This window comes from Chiroxiphia lanceolata, chromosome 6, assembly GCF_009829145.1.
Source record: "Chiroxiphia lanceolata isolate bChiLan1 chromosome 6, bChiLan1.pri, whole genome shotgun sequence".
In the NCBI taxonomy this organism is placed as follows: Eukaryota; Metazoa; Chordata; class Aves; order Passeriformes; family Pipridae; genus Chiroxiphia; species Chiroxiphia lanceolata.
This window is the reverse complement of record NC_045642.1, coordinates 60,791,144-60,815,482: the sequence shown is the minus strand read 5'-3', so window position 1 is coordinate 60,815,482 and position 24,339 is coordinate 60,791,144. Positions and strand designations below refer to the sequence as shown.

The window sequence follows — 24,339 nt, the reverse complement described above, 5'->3', positions numbered from 1 at the left end:
TGGAACACATGGGGAAGCAAAATATGCTGGTTCCACTCCTCACCCTGGCTCCTGCCAACCTCTTTCACCTGGCATTCCTATGGACTCAGTCCCTTCTGTTGGGATGGTGACTCTGTGCGACCCTTTGCTCCCATTCCAGGGAGGAGTGCAGGTGTGCACATCCTTCCTCCAGCAAGGGAAAAGCAATGACCAAGCACGGATTTCATTCCCTTCCTTCAAATCCCTGCTCTGCTAAAGGCTCTCTCATGAAACCAGTGGGGTCACTTGGCCTCTCCATGGTTTTGCTCACCACCTTTAAGACACAGATCAACCTGCCCAGGGTGATTAAGGAGATAAATGCATTAAAGATTAAAAGGCACTCTGATGTTCCTATACCACAAGCTGTAGGAGTACTTAAAATAGATCCATTTGGGGCAGCAATTAAAGAACATATTACTAATTTCTGAGTCTCAGCTCCTGCCTTCCTAATGCTGGTTATTTTTGCCCATAAAGGCATTAATCCTATCTTCCTGTAAAAATGACATTTCAGATATTCATCATCTTCCACTGCTGTCCCTCTGCCTCTCTGCCTCACCATCATTAACCAGTGGCATCTGTTATATGGTTTATGCAGTGTGATTTGCAGCCACAGATCTGCAATACAGTGAGAGCCATTTTCCCTGTAAGGGTCTGCTCAGAGCTGCAGATATATTTTATCCATCATAAAAAAAAAATTCACATTCTAAAAGTGTGTTTATTATGCAAGTGCCTTGTCACTACTTAAGTGAGAGAGTTATATGACTTTCCATTAGGGTAAGAACTAACATCCAAAGCACAAAAAAAATATATGAAATGCAGACACGGTTTATACTTTGGAAGCTACATGTTTTGAATTACATTGTCACACTTCATAACTTCTTTCTAAATTGCTATATTATATTTTGTTTATCTCCAAATCCCATCTACAGGGATGGTCCAAACTCCACTGTGTAAAATAACTACATGGGTAGATGGAAACCTACAACCCATGCTGTGGAACCAGGCAACAAAGGTGACTTCTCACAAGCTACAGCCCTGTAAGCTGGTATTGTCACAAACAGGTGGAGGTGAAGAACACATCAATGCTCAGCTAAAGAAGTGCAGACATGGACAAAAAAATGGGTCTGGAGTTAAAAAGAGAAACAAAAAAATCATGTCTGACACACATAAAATCCACCACGGATGGTAAATTCAGATGTAATATGGAATTGCAGGTCAATGAAGACAGAGTAAGGTGCAAAACCATGTCAGCAAACATACAAAAATTATATCAAATGGACCTGAAAACTGAGAAAGAAGAAAGCATCAATGTGAACATTGTATGTCTCCTGGCCAAGGACTCCAGAAGTTGTTGAGCCACCACAAAACCCTGAATGAAACCTCCAACCTTAGGACCCACAGAAGCAAGGACAAGCACAACACCAGGATAAAGCACAGGAAATGAGGAGTGTGTGTGTAAGAATCCTAACTGCACTATCATTTCTTTTCCTTTGATAATTAAATCTGGATTAATAATGTGCATACTCTAAAGATTTCAGTTATATTAGCAATAAATTATTGGGTGTATATATGTGTATATATATGAGGTGTGGCTCCTCTTTGCCCATAAAAGGTTTTGAGCATAAAAATAGAGTTTCTTCTGTTAAAGTTTATGGTTCAAATCAGTCTCTCTTCTCTTTACTGCTGTTTTCTCCTGTTAGTGGTGGCCAAGGATAAGCAACTAGTAGTTTCATTCAACATCTTAAAAAAACCCCACCACAACAAACTTTGCTTTGACAACTTGAGCCAAACATCACATTTCTGTATTGCTTCAAGATGAAAATGTCATTGTCACTCCAAACAACTCCACAGATTTTAAATGCACAAAGTAAACTACTGCATGTCCCAAAGCAGTAAAATTAAAAGCTTAGTAAATTGCCCTAGACCTCCTGCTGTCACTTTACTATGGATAGCAGGAATTGTTCGTCTTGGGACATGGATGATGCAAGCATTAAGGCATCAACAAACAGCTTGGAAGCCTGGGGACATTTTCATCTCGGCTCATGGTCATTAAATTAAGAACAGTTACAGGCACTTGAGCATTGGGAGAAGAGCACAGTCACAGAAGTCACCCCCAACAGAAGTAAATGGGGTTTGATTTCCATGGTAGTGCACAATAAAGACAATCTACTTTAAGATTCATGAGGAGTAACTAAAGGACCAAAAACTGTTCACTAGATTTGAAGCTGTATAAACCAACTGCATTTCTCCTGGTAATGCATAAACCATCACAAAAGAGGTAGCAGGGAAGAAATAGGGAGTTTTATTTATTCCTCAAAAGCCCAAGATTCATAGAATAATAGAATCAAAGAATCACAGAGTGGTTTGGGTTGGAAGGGACCTTAAAGACCACTTTGCTCCAAAACCCCTGCCATGAGCACAGACACCTTCCCCTTAGACCAGGCTGTTCCAAGCCCCATCCAGCCTGGTCTTCCTGCCCCTCTGACATTCTCCAAGAGTTTAATGTTTTCCTACCACACACCACCTACATACAGATCAAGAAACAAGTACAGAGAGGTCAAAGTCACCTCATATAGAATTCAGAGAGGTCCCAAAGTACTGCTGTGTCCTTCACTGACAACCTCTGAAGGCAAGGCATTTGAACAGGACACCAAAAGAGATCCCAAGTCATATTCAGACCTTCCTTCTCCAGAGCTGCAGGCCACCAGAAGGACTCCTGTTTTATGGAAGGCACAGATTATCTCATTTTCTGCACAGATTATCTCATTTTCTGCTTTACTTTCTGTCTAAATATTGCTGGTTAGAGAGTCAGCTGATGGGCTGCAAAACTGACAGTCTTGTTACTGGTGCTTATAAATTGCTTTTGCTCAGCTGGAGTTCATGTAGGACCATCTGACTGCCCAGAACTGACAGTTTTAATGATTCTGTTTCTCCAGCACTTTCTCACTGACCACTACAAAAATCTGATCTGTCTCTTGTTCTGCCAAGCTGTTTTGTGGATCAAGTTCCCTGTCCTCTGGGGATTTGCAGTGTGTCAGCCATCAGACCAAGCAAGCTCGATAATAACTGACCTGAGAATTGCTACTCCAACACTTCTGGGCTCCTCTGTACTAGAGATCTTAGCGTTAAAATGTCACAATTCTGAAGGCTGGAGGACAGGTGCATCCCCAGGAGAAAGACACAGGTGCAAAGTATTTTAAAAATGGAAAATGCCAACTGTAAAAGTTTGGTGCTTGGCTGCTGTACCCTCACCCCATACTCTGTTGGGTACCATTATCTTTTTTCCAGTCCTTCCTTTCCTGTGCTGTATCCCAGGTGAAGCAGAACAACTTCCCCTTCTAAACCATGTTTCACTCACACAATATGGGAAATTCCTCACATCTCAGCACTATCTGGTGAAGGAAGAGACACACAGAGCTCTTCCCTGGGATGCACAAAGGCTGAAGCAGGCAGGAACACAGTGCCCCTGACCCAGCTGCATCCAGGGGCTGCATCTGGAGATGTCCAGTGGTTATAAAGCTGCCTTAAAATAACAGGAAGCTGATTTCAAAGAGGTATCTTTAGATGAAAATCACTCAGAGAAAAAGAGTTTCAAAGAGAAGTAGCCCATGCAGGAGATCTAAAGCTTTACAAGCCCTGTACTGTGTGTTGGTGTCTCCAGGTGCTCCAGCAGAACAATGGGAGCAGCTCTTCCAGCCTCCTGCCAGGTTTGGGGGGATTTCTTATGGTTTTAACAATCCAATTCCTGCTGACACAAGCTGTATATGCTTTTTCCACCTTCCCTGTTTCCCTAAAACACTCCACAAAGAAGCACACAGCCAGGACCAGGCGTGGATTGATGTGTGCCCACGAACCCAGAGCAGGGGAAGCAGGGTAGAAATTCCTACCTGGGACAAACTGGAAGGAGGGGAAGGGCTCTACTCCTGCAGCAGCATCTCAGGGAAAATGAGCCCAGTACAGCCACAAAGATGTGACAGCATTTGCCATTCCCCACACACTCCCAGGAAATCAGCCTTCCCACCACCTGGGTTCAGCTCATTCCATGGCCTCAGTGAGCTCATGCAAGCCCTGTTTTCCCAGAATCATAGAACCACAGAACCATGGAATGGCTTGGGTTTGAAGGGACCTTAAAGATGGTTTAGTTCCAGTCTCCCCCATCTAGTTCCATTTTCTTTGTGCCTCTAAAACATAAATAATTTCCCTTCCCCTTGGGAGCACTGTGGGCATTCAGCACACTGGAGATGGGGAAGGGAGTAGAATCACAGAGCCACTGAGGTCATGTAGACAGAAAAAGAATAAATATCTCCTTACAGAAGTGTTTACCTGATGCAATATGAGGGGTGAGTCACAGAGAGACTGATCCCACTGTGTCCCCACCACCACTGCACAGAAGTCCCATCTAAGTCCTAAAGGTGAACTCAGCTCAGCCACAGCCTCATCCTCTCCCTCATGGATGTTTGCACAGACTGCAACTGCTTAAAAAAAGGGCAATCCAAGCCATTTGGAGCTGGTGACAAGTAACCCAGACAGTTTTCTTCCAGAGAACACCAAAATCCACATCTGCCCAGTCCTTCAGGTGCCTGGACCGGGTGCTCTGCAGCTGACCCAGCTTGACAGGCTTCACACAGGCCTCCTCCAGCTTGCACAAGGGTCAAATAAAACACCCGTTAGGGAGAAGAATCCTCAATTTATTCCATGTCTGAACATTTTGGAAAGATGGCCTTTCCAATGGCCTTTCCAAGGTCAGAGGAAGAGAGAAGGTGGTGGAGGATGAAGGCTGCAGGATGATGAAACATCTAACAGCAGAAACTGAACCTGAGCCACACATTCAGGAGCAGATCTGTGGAAGAGAAACTGCAAAGGGCATCCTCCAGCAAGGCTCTGCACCAGGGCAAGGACCCCTCAGAATACATGCTATGCCACAGTGATACATAAGACAGGCTGAGAGAACTGGGGGTGTTCACCCTGGGGAAGAGAAGGCTCTGGGGAGACCTGAGAGCCTCTTCCAGTGCCTAAAGGGGCTACAAGAGAGCTGGAGAGGGACTTTGGACAGAGCCTGGAGTGACAGGACAAGGGGGAATGGATTCACACTGAGGGAGAGCAGGGTAGATTAGAATTTAGGAAGAAATTGTTGGCTGTGAGGGTGGTGAAGCACTGGCACAGGTTGCCCAGAGAAGCTGTGGCTGCCCCATCCCTGGAGTGTTCAAGGCCATGTTGGACAGGGTTTGGAGCAACCTGGTCTGGTGGAAGGTGTCCCTGCCCATGGCAGGGGGTTGGAATGACACGGTCTTTAAGGTCCCTTCCCATCCAAACCATCCTGTCATTCTATAAGGAGTGCTAAAGCCACACATTCTTTCACAGCTCAGGCCTGCTTCTTTTTTATGAGCAAGTATTACAGCCTCTCCAGCCAGAGAGGGTTACTGCACACCAGGAACAGCTTGAGCCTCTGGGCACTGCTTTCTCACTTGCCACATGTACCAGGCAGGCAGCTCCTACCCTGAAAGCTGTTCTTCCTCCAGCAACTGCAAATGCAGCCACAACTCCAGTTCAGACCTGCATCAGCTGTGGACAGAACAAGCTCCTCTACAGCCCCAAAGCTCATGGCAAGAGTTCATCACATACAACAGCATCTTCAGCAGTATCCAGACACCCTTTGACCCTTTGTCTGCACCCTGTCCTGGGAACATGACTCCTGTCAGAACCCTCCAGTGAGCCAAGCCAGATGACACCCTAGCTGAGATGGTTAAATGTACCAAGATCCCTGAAGAGGTATCAGTGCCATCTTCCTCCACATTGCACAATGTGATACGTGGTGTTTGGGGACACACCTTGTGTTTGGTAAAATGCTGCCTCTCCCAAACACACTGCAAAGCCCTGGCACCCTTAGCCAGGATTTGACTCAGATGCAAAGCTCTGCTAAGACATCCATCCTGGTATGATCCTGAACCAGGCAAACAGCTTTAGGTGGTTAACAGCTTAGTGCAACCTTCTCACCATTGCTAACAGAGTCACCATGCACCCCTGAGTGCAGAAAATATGTTGCTCCTGTCTTGTTTTCTCTCAGGAGAAAGACTCTGCACCAAGGAAGTGAGTAAGAACAGAACACGAAGCTGCTGATGCAACTCCCACTCTAACCCTGTGTCTTACACACTTCCCCTCTGAGCACTGCCATGTACCTCTTTCACCCAGCTTGCCAAAGCCAGCCAGAAACCCTTAAATACTTGGAATTATTCCCCTCACACAGCTCCTGTGCAGCCTGGTGGGATAACAGGACACATGAAACAGATTTGACACAGCAACCACCCAACAGGGTATTTTACAAGCAAGATTTAGTGGGATAGGGAAGTATCAGACCTGGTGCAAACTCAATCTGTCCTCAAAGGCCAATCCTCCCATGGAGTTCCTGAAATCAACCTTCCCAGAGAGTTCTTGAAATCAACCCTCCCACAGAGTTCTTGAAGCACACTCTTTGATTCAGTTCAGAGGAAGCCAAGAAAACTAAAGCAGGCTGGAAACAGCATCAGAGGGGGAGAACCACCAGGTTAAATCAGAATTAAACATTCAGGGGAAGTGATAGACATCACATAGATATATGTGACACACAACATGTGAAAGAGTCTTGGGGTTTCTTTAGTTGATGAGCTTCCCAGAACAGCTAATTCTCTAATAGTCAGACACAAAGACCCTCTCTATAGATGTGGTTCAGCTCCCACAAACTCACCTGAAAGGTTACTACTGCTGTTTGATGGGGATTGGTTTGGGAATTGAGTATGCTGGAAAAATACTCCTTGGCCCTAAAGCCAAGCTGAGCAAGTTCCTTTCTAAACTCTACCTTGTCCCACACCAGCTTTGAACTGCATCACATGGACTTAACATATATAAACCCTGATTCCTAGGTGGAATAAATTAGTTCTAGTCACTAAACACAGGGCCTAAATGTACAGTGGGAAGAAACTGTATAAAGCTTTACAGAGGCTTTGTGGGTTTGTCTTAACACTGCCAGCACAGGGTCCCATGGCTGGATCACATTCCCAAGAAAAGTGGAACTTGGAAAATGCTGCTGAAGCAGCAAATGGGTTGATGAGCAACTGCCCAACTCCCTTTGCCCTCACAGGACATATATCCCTGCACCAACATATGCTGGGCAAAGGGAACTTCACCTGAGAAGTTATTTATTTGTCCACCTTTGGAGCAAGACAATACTAAGCTCTGGGAACGAAGGAGTAGGTTTGGAGTATTCACATTCTCCCCCAAATGACAACTTAGGTCATGCTCATCCCAGTTCAACCAGTTGTTGCTGGTGGATGGGGTTTCTCCATAAATGAACCAGCTTTGTGTTTAGCTTGAGAGCCAGTCTCTGAGACTTGCTGGTATGAGGGACTGTCTCATGCAGAGGGCAGAGCAGGAGATACGTCCTCTGTAAGGGTAAAGGGAGAAGGGGCTTTTTCTCTTACCCAGACCCTGGTTCTGCTGCTCCCACTCAATGGTGTCAGGAACCTGGTAGGACACCCCAGCCAGCTGGGCCACAGGGTTTTCCAGGCCAGCTATGGGATCCTGGGAGGTCTCCCCTGGAAGTGTGAAACCAGGCAGCTCCGTGTCACCCTCCATGCTTTCATCCATCAGATCTAGGTCTTTGTCCTCCTCATCTTCCTCTTCCTCCTCTTCTTCTTCCTCCTCCTCTTCTTCTTCCTCCTCCTCTTCTTCACCCTCTGGCCAGGGAGACAGAAAAGAAACATCAGGAAAGATCCCACAAGACAGCAGGTTCACAGATCCCTAGAGGTGAGCACCAAGCTGATACCACTCCTCCAAAGGCAAAGCAGCAGAACGAGCTTGTGCTTATTTTCCAACAGGAAAGGCACCCACAGGGGTCAATCTGGAGGAGCTCTTCACCACTGGAAGTTGCTGAGTAACAATGAGATGTTGTCTCAGACTGTCGAATTAGTGGGAAATACAGTAATTTTCTGCTTCCTAATAGCAGAGCACAAACAAGGATGTGCATGTGCACAACACCTGAGCATCTGCAACTACAGAGCTCTCTGCTCAACTCATTTCAGCTCAAGTGAGAGCTATTTCCCCGATTTTCAATCTTGGAGGCAGCAATAAGTTGGTTTTGATTTTAACTTTTATTAAGCCTTTCCCAGCTCTGGAAAGGGTGCTGCTTTCCAGCCCAGTTACACTGATATGGTCCCTCCTCCAGAAAAGGCATCTGGCTTTGACTGGACCAGGTTGCTCCAAGCCCCATCCAACCTGGCCTTGGAAAGCATTGGAAACAAGGCAGCACAGACAACACCTCGTGGAAAAGCAGATAAATGTGACACAGAGGAAATCCCTGTGGATTTAGTGTCCCTGCCCAGGGCAGGGAAGGTGGAACTAGATGATCTTTAAGGTCCCTTTCAACCCAAATCGTTCTGTGATTCCACGAATTCTCCACCACAGCAGATAATCATCCATTCCAAAACTGTCTGTACTGCCAACATACACAGACAAATATTTAAGCCATATTTCACAGCTAGAATCTAAAATGGTCACACGGGAAGGACTGTGCTTGATCAAACCAAAGGCCATTTCTGTCCACATCCTATTTCCAACCACAACTGGCCACAGATGCTAAAGAAAGACCAGAGTGGGGAACATACAGAGCCAGTCCTCCCACACTTTCTCTTCCCAGATATTAGTTACCAAAGTCCTGAGGACTTCCTAAGCCAGAATTTGCATCAGAGCTACTTAACAGCTCCTAATGGAGCCACCCACCAGGAAAAGATAATATCTGAAACAATGACATGCTTTGAATTTCTTATGGTTAGTTTGTCAAAGCTGGAAACTAAAACATAGTATTTAGCACTTTATCTAATTTGCACAAAGCTCTGCTTAGCCCTGTAGAAAATTCCCTCCTGATGTGCTCAGACTGGGACAGCCCATCTGCACCTGGGCTGACGCTTTAGCTGAGGGTCTAGGACCATGTTAAAAACCAACAATCCATCCAAATCCCCATTTGTTACCTAGATATCCCTTTATTTCTGCTGGAGTTGTACCTCACACAGGTTACAGACACTGCAATGAGATGCAGTGGCTGAGGTAGGACACCTGAGGGGCTGCACAAATCCTTCCTGCTGTAAGTAAAGAAGGTGATGCTTCACTCCTCTCCTCTCTGCTGCAGGATGTGATGGCACTCCAGCACAGCTTTCCCCAAAGCACATGAGAAACAAACTGGGGAACCTGGGGAATCATAAAATCATTAAGGTTGGGAAAGATCTCCAAGATCACTGAGTCCAACAGGTAGCCCAGCACCGTGTTTATGTTCACCAATAAAACATGTTCCTAAGTACCACATGCATATGCCTTTTGAGCACTTCCAGGGATGGTGTCTCCACCACTGCTGTGGGCAGCCTGTTCCAGTCCCTGACCACCCAGTGAAGAAATTCTTCCTTTCAGTGAAGAAATTCTTCCTAATATCCAAACTAAACCTGCTCTGGCACAGCTTGAGGCCATTTCCTCTCATCCTGTCCCTTGTTCCCTGGGAGCAGAGCCCGACCCCCACCTGGGTCCACCCTCCTGTCAGGGAGTTGTAGAGAGGGACAAAGTCCCCCTTGGGCACCCTTTTCTCCAGGCTGAGCCCCCCCAGCTCCCTCAGCTGCCTCTCCTCAGACTTGTGCTCCAGACCCTTCCCCAGCTCTGTTCCCTTCTCTGGACTCACTGCAGCCCCTCAATGTCTTTCTTGTCTTGAGGGACCCAAAACTGACCCCAGAATTTGAGGTGAGGCCTCAGCAGTGCCCAGCCCAGGGGGACAGTCACTGCCCTGATCCTGCTGCCACACTATTGCTGACACAGGCTGATGACTGAGAGGTTGTATCAAGGATTTGCTTTCAAACACTGCATGTTTTTCTCAGCTCACCAGACAAGACAACCCCACTTGCCACCTTTCAATTCTAGTCCTGTATTTCATACAAATGAGCTGCTGTTTGGATTTAGCTGCATCATCCTGCTATCTCCTGGCTTTTGGGGAAAAATCATTCCTGCACACAATTATACCACACAGAGCATCTAATGGAGCTTACAGGGATGTAGTTAGCCCCTTAAATTCCCATTACATTTTATAGGCAGTTTCTGTCTTACAGTGTGCCCATCATTTTGAATCAACATAAGAATTTTCTCTGTCAAACTGCATGTTTTCATATAAAACATACAGATGTGAAGCTGAGAATGGCACCTGGAGAGTGCTCGCAGGAAACCTGCGAAGACAAGTTAATGCAAGTATTTTGCCCCTGCTGAGAGCAACACAGCTATAAACATTCCCAACATTTAACAGCTAGAACAGCAGAGAAGAGGGACGTGAACAGCAGCTTTCCTTAGAGTGGGTGAAAAAGCAGGCAAGAGAGAACAGGCATCAGATTTTTATCTCTGAAAAACTACTTTGGGACAAGGATTTTAGAAGCTTCTTGTGATTTTAGCAAGCCAAATCCCAGACACCTGCCAGGATCTAGTGTTGAAGCCACAGATAGCCATCTCCATGCCTCCAAAGCCTCGAAGGCAGCAGAGCTGAACACCCAAATTGAAAGTGCTGAGACCACTTATCACAGCTGATCATCACCAAGCTTCATCAATCACCACCAGCCACAGCAGAAAGCTGTGAATAATGTGATCCCTGCAGCACAAACTGCTGCAAGGGAGCAGGAAAAGGCTCTTCCTTTGTTTCCTTCTCCTCTCTGGCTCGTTCCTACATCTGAAAACAGCTTTTTAACCCACCTCCCCCCCCCCATCCCAAAATGCCAGCAGCTTGCCTTGCTGCAAGGTGCAGTGCAGAGCACCACTTGGTGGTCACAAGGAGGAAGCTACACTTCCAAAAAAAAAAAAAAATCAGAAACTTCACAAATGTGGGATTTCGGGAGCGGAGGCACAACAGGAGCCCGTGGGCAGGCTGTGCATAAGGCTTGGTAGTCTCATAAGGTGGAAAACTAAAGTGAGCATCACACAGTTGAATCTCAAGCTGGAGGTTTGTGCTTCACTTGAAAGCCTTTTACAGAAGTCACGTTTTCCCTCCTAAATTGGCACTTTTTGGCCTTTGAAAGGCCTCAGCAGCAGCTTGAAAGAAAACAAACAGGAGAGACTGAACTTAGCAAGGACTGAAAGCGCAAAGTCCAGCAGATTCAGAAGGAATTCAGAGTTTCATGTGCATTTCCAGCCCACTGTGAACTATTTTGTGTGTCATAGAACAGTTTAGGCTGGAAAAGCCCTCTAAGATCATTGAGTCCACTGCCAAGGCCACCACTAACCCATGTCCCCAAGTGCCACATCCACACAGCTTTTAAATCCCTCAGGGATGGTGAGTCCAGCATTGCCCTGGGAAGCCTGTTCCAGTGCTTGACAACCTTTCTGTTCAAGAAATTTTCCCCTAATATCCAATTTACACCTCCCCTGCTGCAGTTTGAGGCTGTTTCCTCTTATCCTGTGTTTGTTACTTGGGAGAAGAGAATATCGCTTCCCTAGTCTTGATGGCCACATATTGCTGACACAAGCCAGGATGCTGTTGGCCTTCTTGGCCACCTAAGCACTTTCTGCTGTGATCCATCCTTGCTCTGTAGATCTTCAGCTGTCACATATAAGCTGATTTTGTTATCCTGTTTGCGTGCGCTGAATCCATGATGTGCCATGTGGATCTATCAAGGAGAGATGGCATCCTGTCTCCTCTCCTGGTGACACCAGGAGACTTCAGCACTGAAACACTCACAGTCTAAGCAGATGTTTCTATTCTCACAGAATCATGGAAAAGTTTGGGTTGGAAGGGATCTTAAAGACCATCCAGTTCCAAACCCCCCGCCACGGGCAGGGACACCTTCCACTAATCAAGGTTGCTCCAAGCCCCATCCAACCTGGCCTAGAACAGTTCCAGGGATGGGGGATTTTCTACTGCAAGAATAGCCAGTGGCAGTTAAAGTCTCATTTCCAAGAGTGAAGAAATCCAAAATCTGTCACTCTCTGACAGGCTAAATAACCACTGGTTTCAATAACGTAGGCTCTGCTTTGCCTGTATGGAAACAGGAGAGCAAAAGACCCCTAAGAAATTCAGCACCTCCCTGCTGTGACGATGGACCAAGCCAAGAAAGATGCAGGCAGCAGGAATCCCAGGGAAAATTAGATTCCCACTTCACACATCAAAAGATTTTAGTTTTGAAGGACTCGACAACCTTGTAACAGGCATTCGAAATTTCCGGTTTGGAGAAGTGATAAGAGAACAGCAAGAAAACAAACCTGAGAAAAACCAGCAAATTTTTAGCAGAGTTTTTGGGCTATCCCAGCTTTATTAACAGTCAACAGAAACAGCCACCATTGGGCTTTATCATGGGACTCTGAACAGGTCCACGAGCGACACTGGTGATATCCACAGGATGGGGTTTGCTATTGCAGAGTGGTAAAAGCTCCCCCTGTGCTTGCTTCAAAGACAGGTCTTTCACTACAAAACTGTACATATCCGTGATGACTTTTGTGGCTCAGCACAGAGAAGTGAGACCACATCACACCTCCTTCCTGAGGCATTTCACAGACCCAGCAGGGACCCACGACCAGCAGGGTCTGAAGCAGTTGGACAACAACCAGCAACCTCAAGCAAAAGCCTCAGACTCCATTTTTTGGGGTATCATTGCTTGAAATGAGCTGCAGCTTAAGCCACTCTGGTCATAACCTTGCTGAAGGCAACAGAGTTACACCAGGGCCTCTGTCTGCAGTTGAAGAAACTTTCACTGAAGAAGGATGTTTCTATCTTTAGATATTTCCTATTTGTGTTTGCAAACACTTTTATTCCTCAGAAGATTCGAGAAACCATCATTTGTCAGGTTTAGTGCACAAGAGAAATATCTTGCTGTGCCCTGAGCAGCGAGAAACTCTCAGCAGAAGGTGATATATTTGCTCACAGGCACAAACTGAATTCAAATTGCAACCAAAAAAAAAAAAAAAAAGACCTCAAAGGTTAAAACCTGCAGTTGTCATTTTCTCTGTCCTTTTCCCTCCCAGCCCAGGTTGCTCACACCAAACTCAGAGGGCAATTGGCATTGGAATGGGCTGCCCAGGGAAGCGGTGGACTCTCCATCCCTGGAGATTTTTAAGGTAAGACTGGATGTGGCATCAGTGCCATGGTCTAACAACCACGGCAGTGGTGGATCAAGGGTTGGACTTGATGATCTCAGAGGTCCCCTCCAACCCAGCTGATTCTAGGATGTCTAAATGATACCACAGAGTTTTATTATGATCCATGAGAGTTTAAGCTGTGAATTCATAGATGCTCAGTGCTGCAGGGTCACCCATGTATGCTAATAAAAACAGTGTGTAAATATATAAATAATAATGTGGAAATAGCCACAGGATTAGGGATGGGAGTCTATGACCACCTTCTCTAGGAAGACAGTCTCTGCCAAATGTTTTCTTTGGTTCACTTTCTGTGCTGCTTTTGTGATCACAGCAGTGTCAAGGCAGGGAGGCCTTTCTAGGACGACTCTCTTTTATTATTAATCTGCTGCTTTCACGTGATCAGTAACAACATCACCATCCAAGGGCTCCAAAACACTGCCAAGAACAACCAGTGACAGGTTGGAAGGAGGCAGCTGTTGGAACGTGGACGGGCTCTCCTGGTGCACAGGCTGCTCTCCGGGCAGAGCTGTGCTGTGGTGGTTGAAGATTCCCAAGCAAGCAGCAGGCACAGAAATTATGTAAAACGACCAGGGAAAAACCTCCCTAGTGATGAGCTCAGCTAAGCACAGTCATGTTCACTATCTGGGGTATCTGTGGCCCACGTTACATGAACATTGTTTTAAATGCTTTGCTCTGGAAGGGGCATCAAATCAAGCACGGCCTCCCATGGGAAGTATCAGCATCCAGGCTATTGCACAGATCCAGGGAAAGGAACTATTGGGAAGAATGTATCTGTTGAATGGGATCCTACCACACAAAGCAAGGTAATATAACCCTACCCAGAGAAGTTTCAAGAGAAGAGGAAATAGCATGTCACAGAATCACGGACTCCCTTAGGTTGGAAAGATCAAGTTCAACCATTCCCTCAGCACTGCCAAGCCCATCACTAACCCATGGCCCCAAGTGCCACATCTACACATCCTTTAAATCCCTTCAGGAATGGTGATTTCACCACCAGCCTGGGCAGCCTGTTCCAGTGCTGGACAACCTTTTTGGTGAAGAAATTTTTCCTAATATCCAATCTAAGGCTTCCCTGGTGGAACTTGAGGCTGTTTCCTCTTGTCCAAAGCTTTTCTGTAACAGAAGGAAATCCTTGCTCCCCTGGCAGCAGAGCTGAGCTGATGCTGGTTTAGGAGCTTCTCCCTGCCAAAGCCCAAGAGCTGCAGAAGCTGCTCTCCAGCAGAAGGCTCTTCGACATTGCACAAGTATGAGAGATTTGGAATCTGATCCTAACCTACTTCCTCTCAAACCTGAGGGGAATCACACTTGTTTTTCGCAGTTCTGGCTCACTGCTTGTCACAGGATATCTGAGGCACTAAGGACTTTTTGGGAGAGCAAAAGGAAAACAAAGGTAAAAGATACTCCAGCAGGGACCACGGGTCTGCTTCTGTATTAAGATCAGAAACAATTATTCTTACAATCACAGAATGGCTTGGGTTGGAAGGGACCTTAAAGACCATCTCATTCCAATACCCTGCATGGGCAGGGACACCTTCCCCTAGACCAGGTTGCTCCAAGCCCTTTCAACCTGGCCTTGGATACTCCCAGGGGCAGGACATCCACAGCTTCTTTGGGCAACCTGAGCCAGGGCCTCACCACCCTCACAGGGAAGAGTTTCTTCCTAAAAGAAGAACAAGCTGCATTTCCAGCACCATTCACCTCAAAATTGTTTTCACACTGAGCCAGGTTGGAGAGTCAGTTTAGCAATAGAAGACTATTTTAAATGGAGAAAAAAAAAATGGAATGCTGCAGAACACACTGCATGGATTGTGACAGAGTTTGCTGCAGAACAGCTCTTCTAAGCCAGGTTGTGCAGGTGTTGAACTAACCAGGATAAAAAACAAGACAAGAATAAGGTAATTTATGAAGTGAGAGCAGCCAAATCAGTCCAGATTTAATGACCACAACCTGTAAGGGGACAGGGCAGAACAAGATAGATGAAGGCAGATACAGAGCTTACTTCTGTCAACAAAATGCTTTCCCACGTAAAAAGAGCTGTAGGCATAATGTGTTTTTTCCAATCAAAAAAAAAGAAGCCCCAGCAGAGACATTAATTCCATTTTCATTGGAAAAGGCTCTCTGACTGTGTCTCTCCAGAAGCATCCAATTCAACCACACTGCCTGGAAACAACCAACAGCCCAAGAGTCAAGAAAACATTTGATTTAAGCTTCATATTCTCCAGCATGGATCATCACAGATGATGGAGATTTCAGGGTGGATCTCTTGTTACAGGCAACAGTCTGTGGAACACCAAGGTTTTGGCTCAAGTCCTATCAGAAGCCAAAGGGAAAATGATGTGGGTCCACTCAGCTCACTTCTAGTCTGAGTTCTTGCTTCTTTCCAAGTCCTTGATCACCCTCCTGCAGCATCCCTGGTCCCAAAGCTTCCCAGAGAAGCCCCATGAGCAACACTATCCCCCACGCTCCGAGGGACTCCAGCCATGAGCAACTCCAGAAGAAAACACTCCTTGCAGAGACTCACTGTCACATCCCTGCTTATCTGAATCCACCTCTCTGCAGCCAGGAGGGTGAACTGCTTAATCCTCAGACTAAAACAAATAGAAACTCATTAAAAACTTTCACCCACACAGCCCAATTACTTTTCAATAGCAACCATGGGGGATTGCTGTTGTTTTTGTTTGAGCTCGAAGGCAAGCATGGGAAAGCTACAACATTAAAGAGATATCTAAGTGAACTCTAATTTTTTGCACAAATGAGAAGTCAGATACAATTAAAAATTCGAGCATAGCCTGGACAGAACAGGAACCAAGGTGTGTCAGACTAAGAAATGTCATCTAACCTGCTTGAGGCAGAACAGTGCCAGAATAGCACAAAGAACAGGCTGAGAGAGCAGGGTTTGCTCAGACTGGAGAAGGGAAGGCTCCAGAGAGATCTTAAAGCCCCTTCCAGTGCCTAAAGGGGCTGGAGAGGGATTTTGGACAAGGGCCTGGAGGGACAGGACAAGGGGTAGCATAGGGGAGGATTAGATTAGATTTTAGGAAGAAATTCTTGTCTGTGAGGGTGGTGAGGCCCTGGTACAGCTTGCCCAGAGAAGCTGTGGCTGCCCCATCCCTGGAACTGTTCAAGGCCAGGTTGGACAGGCCTCAGAACAACTTGGGATAGTGGAAGGTGTCCCTGCCCAGGGCAGGGGGGCTGGAACAAGATGGTCTTTAAGGTCCTTTCCAACCCAAACTGTTCTATTATTCTACTCAGAGGAGATTCCTTCCCTTCCCATCAACCAAGAGTGAACCAGTTGGGCAGACCAATGTCCCTTCCCAGACATGCTTTAAACCACTCCAAGGGATTCTTCAGGAGGTGCTGTTGAAGATCATAAAGCAGAGCAGAAAGGGTGTTTGAGAGATGAAGCCCTGGAGAGCATCCCTTGGCACAGTCAGGCCCTGAGGGATCCTGTGGTTTGGGTTTCATCAGAGGTGCCAGGGCCTCTGAGGCCGAGCAGGGTGACCATGTTCAGGCCCCTGCCAAGGCTGAGCCCAGCACAGCAGCTGCACACAGCTGGAGTTCCCTCCCTCCTCTTCTTCCCTGTGAGCCTTTAATTAGCCCAACACCCTCTTAGCTGCTCACTCCCAAGCTCCCAACTCATTAAGGGCCTGATCACCCTCCATATCCCTCCCTCCTCAGCTCTCAGAGGGATTTCAGAAAACAAAATAAGTTACCACCACATTTAGCAGCAGAGATGTCATCCTTGGTCAAACACTCACAGGAGAAGAAAGAAAGAAGGAACAGCTTAGGTTTGATGCAAAATTGTCACACTTTTTTTTTTTACCATTTTCTGCTACAAAGGAGAATGAGGGATGAACCACCACCTACTGTGAGGAAGATAGAGGTCAACTTGCACCACAAAGAGAGAGCAGTTCCTACTTCAGTAGTAGCAATAAACAAGAGGCAAGAAAAAAGTGTGTACCAAAAACATTTAATAATTCATGCTGCATGTGCTTTGTTTTAAATCTTCCATTCCATGCCAATTTAGCTGATATCCAAAGAGCTGGTGAGAAATTATAATATCAGGCTAGTTAACCATGCTGGGTTAAGTGCCTGTTTTATTTACACCTCTGCATCCTAATTTAAATTTTTAACAGGGTTGCAGAGATTTAATGAGGCAGATCTTAATCCATACAGTCAGGGTCCAACTAACAGTCCCCTTCAGAGCCTCAACTTCCAGCAAAAACACTCTTCCTATCCAAAAAAAAAGAAAAAAAAGAAAAAGAAGGTTCCTTTTACTGTGACACAGCTCAGAAGAAAAATGTAAGGGGGATTTGAAGGATCTTTTATAAATTTATGTAAATGGCTACAAGCTCTGAAATACTTTCTGACAAATGGCAACCACTGTCTTTACTTCTGAAGTACAACACAGCTCAGATGACTGGGTATGAGAAGAACAAGGTGCAGGGGAAAGAGGCAGAGAATGGAGAAAAGGACTAGGAGAACTCTTTTTACCAGAACTGGCTAAGCTACAGCTTCCTTGGAAGGGTAAACTTGAGTACACAGGTCAGCAAAGAGTGATAGGAACTGTTAAAACCCAAAGACAAGAGGATATTTTTAAAATCTCATGAAAATGTCAAGGTCACAAAGTCTAAAGCTTCACCGTGGCACTGCTCTGTTACAGCCTTTAGCACAGCAGATGAAGCCAACACAGCCAAGGGTCAGAGAAGAGGTGCCCCATAACTGCAGGACACTGGATTTCTGATCCCCAGGGCAGTGCCAGCCGTGTCCCAGCATCACTGAGGGGCTTCTCCACAGCCAAATGATGCATCAGGTAAGGACACACCAGCCAGACATCTGACACTGCCCTTTCAACCCCTCTATCCTAAAGATCAGGGTTAGGCTGGAGATCAGGAAGAATTTCTTCACTGAAAGGGTGGTCAAGCACTGGAACAGGTTGCCCAAGGAGCTGCTGGAGTGACTGTCCCTGGAGGTGTTCAAGAAACAACTGGGTGTGGCCTTTGTGCTCTAGTCTAGTTGACATGGTGATGTTGGGTCAGAGGTCAGGCTCCGTGGTGATCTTGGAGGAATTTTCCAGCCTAAACTGTTCTGTGATAGACAAAATAGTTCACAGTGGGCTGTAAATGCACATGAAACTCCAAACTCTGCCAGCTGCCTGTTGAGAGCCAGCCTGATTAACTGGAAACACTCCACATTCAAGAGTTAGGTGGTTAAATCTCCTCCTCTAGAGTAACTGAATTTAAGTTTCCTGGATTCAGTTACTGACTGTTCCCGACACCATAAGAGAGGAAGAGCATTTCCTGCTTTTATCAAAGCTCTCTAAGCACCCTCCACACCTAGCAGCCCACCAGATACCTGAACCAGCTTAAAGATGTGCCATCCCTGGAAGTGTCTAGGGGAAGGTGTCCCTGCCCATGGCAGGGGGGTTGGAACAAGGTGGTTTTTTAAGTTCCCTTCCAACCCAAGCCATTCTGTGATTCCACAATTCTTTGCTTAAGGCAGGGTGGTGGCTCACAAGAGCACCAAACCTTATCTGCCAGTGCAGACTGACAGACCCACCCTCAGCAACAGGCCCCACAGTGGTGCTGTGATCCCAGCTGTGATGGGTGAGTGATCCATCACCCTTGGCAACTGCCTAGTTTAGGTTAACTGCTGGTTTAAGGTTAGCACTCAAGGATAACAAGGCCCTCAAGGCTGTCATGGAGAATGTGTTAACCAGACTGCTGAGCCTCAGCTCATCCCTGGGTCATATCTCACGTGGAACAGTGACAGGAGCTACTTGAGCACCAGCTGAAAGGAGCCAAAATCTGTTGTGCTCTATCCATAAGGTTTCAATTAAAAACTGCAAGGATGTTGCAGAAGAGGGAACGTGGCAGGTGACCTGCCTCTTCAGAGAGTTATACCTGCCCAGTGCTGCCATGTTGAGGGTGTGCAGCCACCTCTGCCAACACCTACAGCAGAGGAATCAAGTCCAAAAGCAATGTCATGTCTTTCCAAAGTGTGTTGGGAAGTTTACACACTGGTTCTGAGCAGGCAAGTTGAACCAGCAGCTCTTTGAACCCAAGAAGCCCTACAAAGAAAGCTGCAGTGCTCAACTTGGAGAGACATACAAATTCTAGGCACAGAAACAAAATATATAATCAGTTATCCCAGACAAGTAAAGCCTTATCCTCTGCTGTGTCCTGTCCCCATATCCTGTAATCCCTTTATAGGATTTCTCTGAATAGGAAGGGCAAGTAGAACCAGTCTCACCACAGAGTCAAGGCAGGAGGATGTTTGTTAACCAGCTCATCTCTCCAGAGTCCACTGGAGAGGAGGAGAAGCTCATCTAGACATATTTTCAAAGCATCTCAACCTGCCTGTGCAATTTGATTTTGAAAACAGTTTTGCATCCAAGCCAGGCAGGTGAATATACCAATGCAATTAAACCACAGGCAGTTTGGCACAGATGGTCCCCAAGAAACAGAGCAGCAGGGGGTTACATTTAATGATGAGCCAGGCCCTCAGTGAGGCAAGTCAGCAAGACCCCACTGAAGGCAGCAAAACTCACTCAGCTCCTCGCACTTCTTCCAACAGTGAGCAAGGCACAGCCTCTCCCAAGAGGGCCAAGATCCCTCATTAGGGACTCAAGCACATGCCTGGAACAGCATCCCCCAAAAGCCTGAGCACCCTGGGCTGGAGCTCAGTGCAGCTTTACAGCAATGCACTCCCGAACATCTTGGATCTGGCAGCATTTGGATATTCTGAGGGCAAACACTAGGAACTGTAATTTTGGGAACCATGCTTCCAAATGCCACTCCACCACGAGGATGTGGCACCCCCTCACTGCCATTATACAAAGAGGTTTTAGAAAGCAGAGTTGCAGCTCAAAAAAAAAATCCTCCTCTTCATGCTTAATGGGGGCAGCAGGATCCCCAGGCAGAAAGCTTTTCCCCAAGTGGTAATTGTTCCATTTTAAAGGATGTGGATTGGTGATCCCAAGGAAAATTCTAGCTCACTGCACCAAGGTCTAGGTTGAGCAGAAGAGATTTAGACCACAAGAGCTGTGCCAGCTGCCAAATCCCCACAGCACAGAGAGCACCATGTCCCTTGGCTGACAGGCCCCTGCAGAGCCAGACCCCAGAGCCAAGAAACCCACAGCCTTCCAACTGAATCATCATCTAGGAGAGCTGGTTCCAGCTACAGCCCACATTTGCCTTTAGAGGAACCCAGAAGGAATCCAAGAAAGTTGCATCAGTCCTATATTGGAGCAGAAAGATTTTTTTTAAATGCCTGTGCAGAAAGTCTCATTAAATAGAGAGAGACCAATGCTCAGCTGAAGTAGAAATCCCTCTTATCTTCCCCTGCAGAAACCCAGGCTTCTAAAGGAGATCCCAGAGGGCTATAAAACATTTTAGCCTCCTGATTCATGCTGCCCTTGCTAAGCAGAGCCTGAAAGATCAGGTTTTCCCCACACACACCCCCTTCCTTCCCCTGCTGCCACTCTCCCATCAGCACCACAACCTTGCCTTGCCAGATACATGCAAGATTCATCCTGGCAAGGGAAAAGTGCTGCAGTTGGAGTCACAGAAAGCTCAGGGCAGGCTTCAAAGCAGGCAGCAAGTGCCTTGCAAAGGCAATGGCGAGGACTCCCAGCTTCTGCTGCCCTCTAAACTTAACAGGAGTGAGAGTTATTGCTTCCTGCAGAGGAAAGATGCTGATGAGCTGTTGTCTATGGCACCCCACCTCTACTCAGAGGAGAAATACCATCTGGCAGTGCCACCCCTGGAGAGCTGCCAACCTTTGCAGTAAAATACGAAGGCAAGAGAAGGTCAAGATAAAGGAAGGGGAGCAGACACAGGCAGAAAGATTAATTCCTGCCAGGTGGTATCAGTCCAGACATTGGAGTACAAAACTGGATGGATGAGCAAGCAGAGAGGAGTTCAAGTAGGAGAAAGAGCAAGAAACAATTCTCTGCAGGAAAACTGTGGGTGAGCTGAACTGGTACCAGATCAGAGCTGCAGAGCAGCTCCAGAGCAGCACTTACTTCACCTCAGCATCTCTGGGTGGGTGTTACCTGGTCCAGAGGCTCTGCAGTGGATGCACACTCCAGCATTACAGGTGTGCAGAGCCAGATTCTGCTGCAACAGCAATAGCACTGCTGATCCCTATCCAAGGGAAAATCCCATCCCTCCCACCACGGCCACTGGAATTCCAGGCATCCTCCATGACACTGTTCACTGCTTGCTTCCTGTGCCTCCCGGGAGAGGACAGGTTGTTCAACAACTTTATTGGGCACAATTAGACATGCACATGGCAGTGTGCCAAGCAGACAAATTGGGGGCTCAGTGTCAGGGCAGGGGAGCCCCTGCACAGGCAGTTGCCTGGCCCTTTTCCTCAGGGGTACCTTCTGACTCCAGGCGGTCCAGCCCGTAGGTCACGGCCGTGCTGATCCTCCGCACGGAGGGAAGGGCTGTTCTCCTGGCAGAAGAGGCCATGGATGCTGGAGTGACCAGGACCACAGTTCTGCTGGATGGCTCCTCTGTCTGTCCAGATGGGGTAGAAGGCATCCCACCAGGAGCTGGGACAGCCTTCTCACTGGTGACCACGATCCCCTCCGTGAGATCTACAGAGGACAGGAAATAGCAACAATATTTAAAAACCTACCATTTAAGAACAAACTCCTTAAAGAAAACTTAACTCTGACTGGAAGTTATTAAGCTTTTGCTTCCTTCAAGATGTGACTCTGCTGTAATGGAACTTTCTCCTCAAGGACAGTCAGCACAGGAGGTTCCCCTTAATGAGGGAGGAAACCCCCAAAGAAAGTTTTAATTCTGTTGCTTTGAGGACACCAGTTGATATCTCAACCAAGCAACAGATTTAATTGTTTATTGCAAAGATAAAAGTCAGTCGAATTTATAATTAAATCCCAGAAGCAAATTAATTAGTGGAAACTGCCAGAAGAACCTTCTCCCTCCCACAAAGGGACCTTAAATTAAGAGATACAATGCAGAAAGGTGGTTTGTTGGTTTTTTTTTTTCCTTTCAAGGCCCTGCAATATAAGAGCTGCCCAGCAGCAGTTTCATTACAGTGGTCCCTACTGCTATAGAAGCACACTCCAGCCTGGAACCAGCCCTTGTGCTGAGGGATCCCTTGTTACACCCCTGTCAGGAGGACAGGCTCCTCCATGTACCTGCTGAGGTGACACAGAGCCAGCAGGCAGCAGCCTGATGAACACGACTGCCCAAAGCATTCCTGTATGAGCTACAACTTGACAAGAACTCACCACTCCTCAGCAGAAGGGAATATCAGTGCAGGCTTCCACACCCAAGGGCTTGCCAGACTCCAGGAAGTCTTCCCCCCCACATACACTGCTCCTGTGTTACCCTGATGAAACATTTTCATCCTTTGGACTGAGCACCAGCAGTCTGTGACTGTCTTGGGCTCCAGGGGTAAGAGCTCCCCCTCCATAAATAAAAAATGGCTTAAGTGTCTAAAGCTAAAAGGCAGCTTGCTAGCAAGGATAGACAGGGGGGTTTTGTATGGTTTGGGGCAATTTTTTTTAATCTCTGCGCCACTTATTTGGGGAAAAAAAAACCCCATGCTGGCAAATATCCAAGTGGTGGATCTCACAGCATGGGCAGAAAGCAGTGGCAGCCCAGGGCTAGAGGAGGCCTGCAGAAGGTTAGAGCAAAAAAAAAGTCACTTAGAATAAGGATGCTGATACTAGTTTCAGATGTCCCATCCCACCTCATGTGGAAATGAGTCCCTGAAGCAGAATCTTACCTTCAACATCCAGAGCGTTCACCGTGGAGGAAGCACCAGTTGCCACCAGCACCTCGGTGGCACTGGGAGCAGTCAGCATCTGGGTGTCTTCCCCACTGTTCTCCTGGGGAAAGCTTGCAGCTCCTGTTCCCTGGGTAGCACCAGGCACCACTGCCACAACTGATAGACCAGCATCAGCCTCCTGGGCAACTGTTGTCACCTCCTGAGCAACACCTACAGCAAGAACACACATCAGGACCAACTCACAGGACACCTGACGGCAACAGAGGACACATCTGAAGGAATATAACTCCAATGATTAACAATTCCAGGGCCACAGTGCCAGAAGCAGGTCCAGCCAAGTATCATCAGGGCAGCTTTGAGTGACCAGCCCTCACAGCTCTGAGACCTGAGCTTTGCAGAAGCGTTTATTTTTGTTGCACAAGTCTTATTGACAGGCAGTGTTGTTTTCCCATCATCTGGGAAGCAGCAGAGATGGAACCTGCTGACAGGTCAAGCGCTTACAAATTAATCTAGAAATTAATCAGTCAGGTTTCAGCACCAGGCTGCAATTAGCCTTTCTTCTTTTACTGCAAAAACTAGGTCTTTTGGATGCAGTAAAGGGAAACAGTCCTTCTGCCTCTGTAGCCTGGGAAGGAAGATTAAAGATGCCCAGAAATTAAGAAGTCCTAAGCCCCCAGCTCACATTCCCTTACCAGCCTAGAAAGATCTGACTGCCCAACACCTCACCAGGCTTTTTTTTTTAGCATTTCCCTGTATTTTAAACCTTTTCCTTTATATTTTAGGTATTGAGCAGAAACACTGTCACGAGGCTGAAGGTGCCACCTCTGCAGGTCCATGCAGGACAGGGTGCCCTGCAGAAGGCTGTCCAGGAGGAAGATTCCTGCCTGGTGACAGAGTTGGCACAAGCACTAGGCAGCCAGAGTCTGGCCACAGCTTCACTCCAGAGTGGGGAGACAACACCAGGAGCTTCTGCTATACAGGACAGCAGCTCTCTGGACAGGCCTTTAGAACTCAGTGTTCTTGTAAAGTCATTTAAGATGTTAGGTACTCTGAGGCTACTGGTACAACTCACTTGTTCCTGGATTTAGGAAGTATTTACAACCATCCATTGTCTCTGCATCTTCTGCACTGACTGCGAGACCCAAGTGATCCCAGATGCTAATTAATTATTTGCAGAACTTCAGCATGGGCTAGTGCAAGGGTACTTTGGTTCCTATCAAAGGGATTCTTGGGGGAGTGTTTTCTCCCCTGAAATTAAGTGTTTTACCAGTGGGTCAGAGGCTGGGGTCCCTCCCTACCCACAGAAGGGGTAGAACCAGAAGGTCATTCAGTGACAATTTATCCACCTCTGGTCAAGGCAAGATGCCTACAACCAGACTACAGCTGTCCCCACTCAAGCACCAAAACCAAAGA

The 24,339-nt window shown here is 46.9% G+C and overlaps 1 protein-coding gene across 2 annotated transcripts in view; it reads right to left on the bottom strand.

Annotated features, from left to right (window-relative positions):
- Positions 1–24,339, bottom strand: part of ARMH4 (armadillo like helical domain containing 4) — a 67,123-nt gene that overhangs the window by 34,863 nt on the left and 7,921 nt on the right. For both annotated transcript variants that reach the window (XM_032691867.1, XM_032691868.1), the window contains exons 3-5: positions 22,924–23,136; positions 21,545–21,763; positions 7,473–7,727 (exon numbers count right to left, since the gene is read on the bottom strand). In XM_032691867.1, coding sequence (XP_032547758.1) covers positions 7,473–7,727; positions 21,545–21,763; positions 22,924–23,136 — 687 coding nt within the window. The remainder of the gene's footprint in view (positions 1–7,472; positions 7,728–21,544; positions 21,764–22,923; positions 23,137–24,339) is intronic.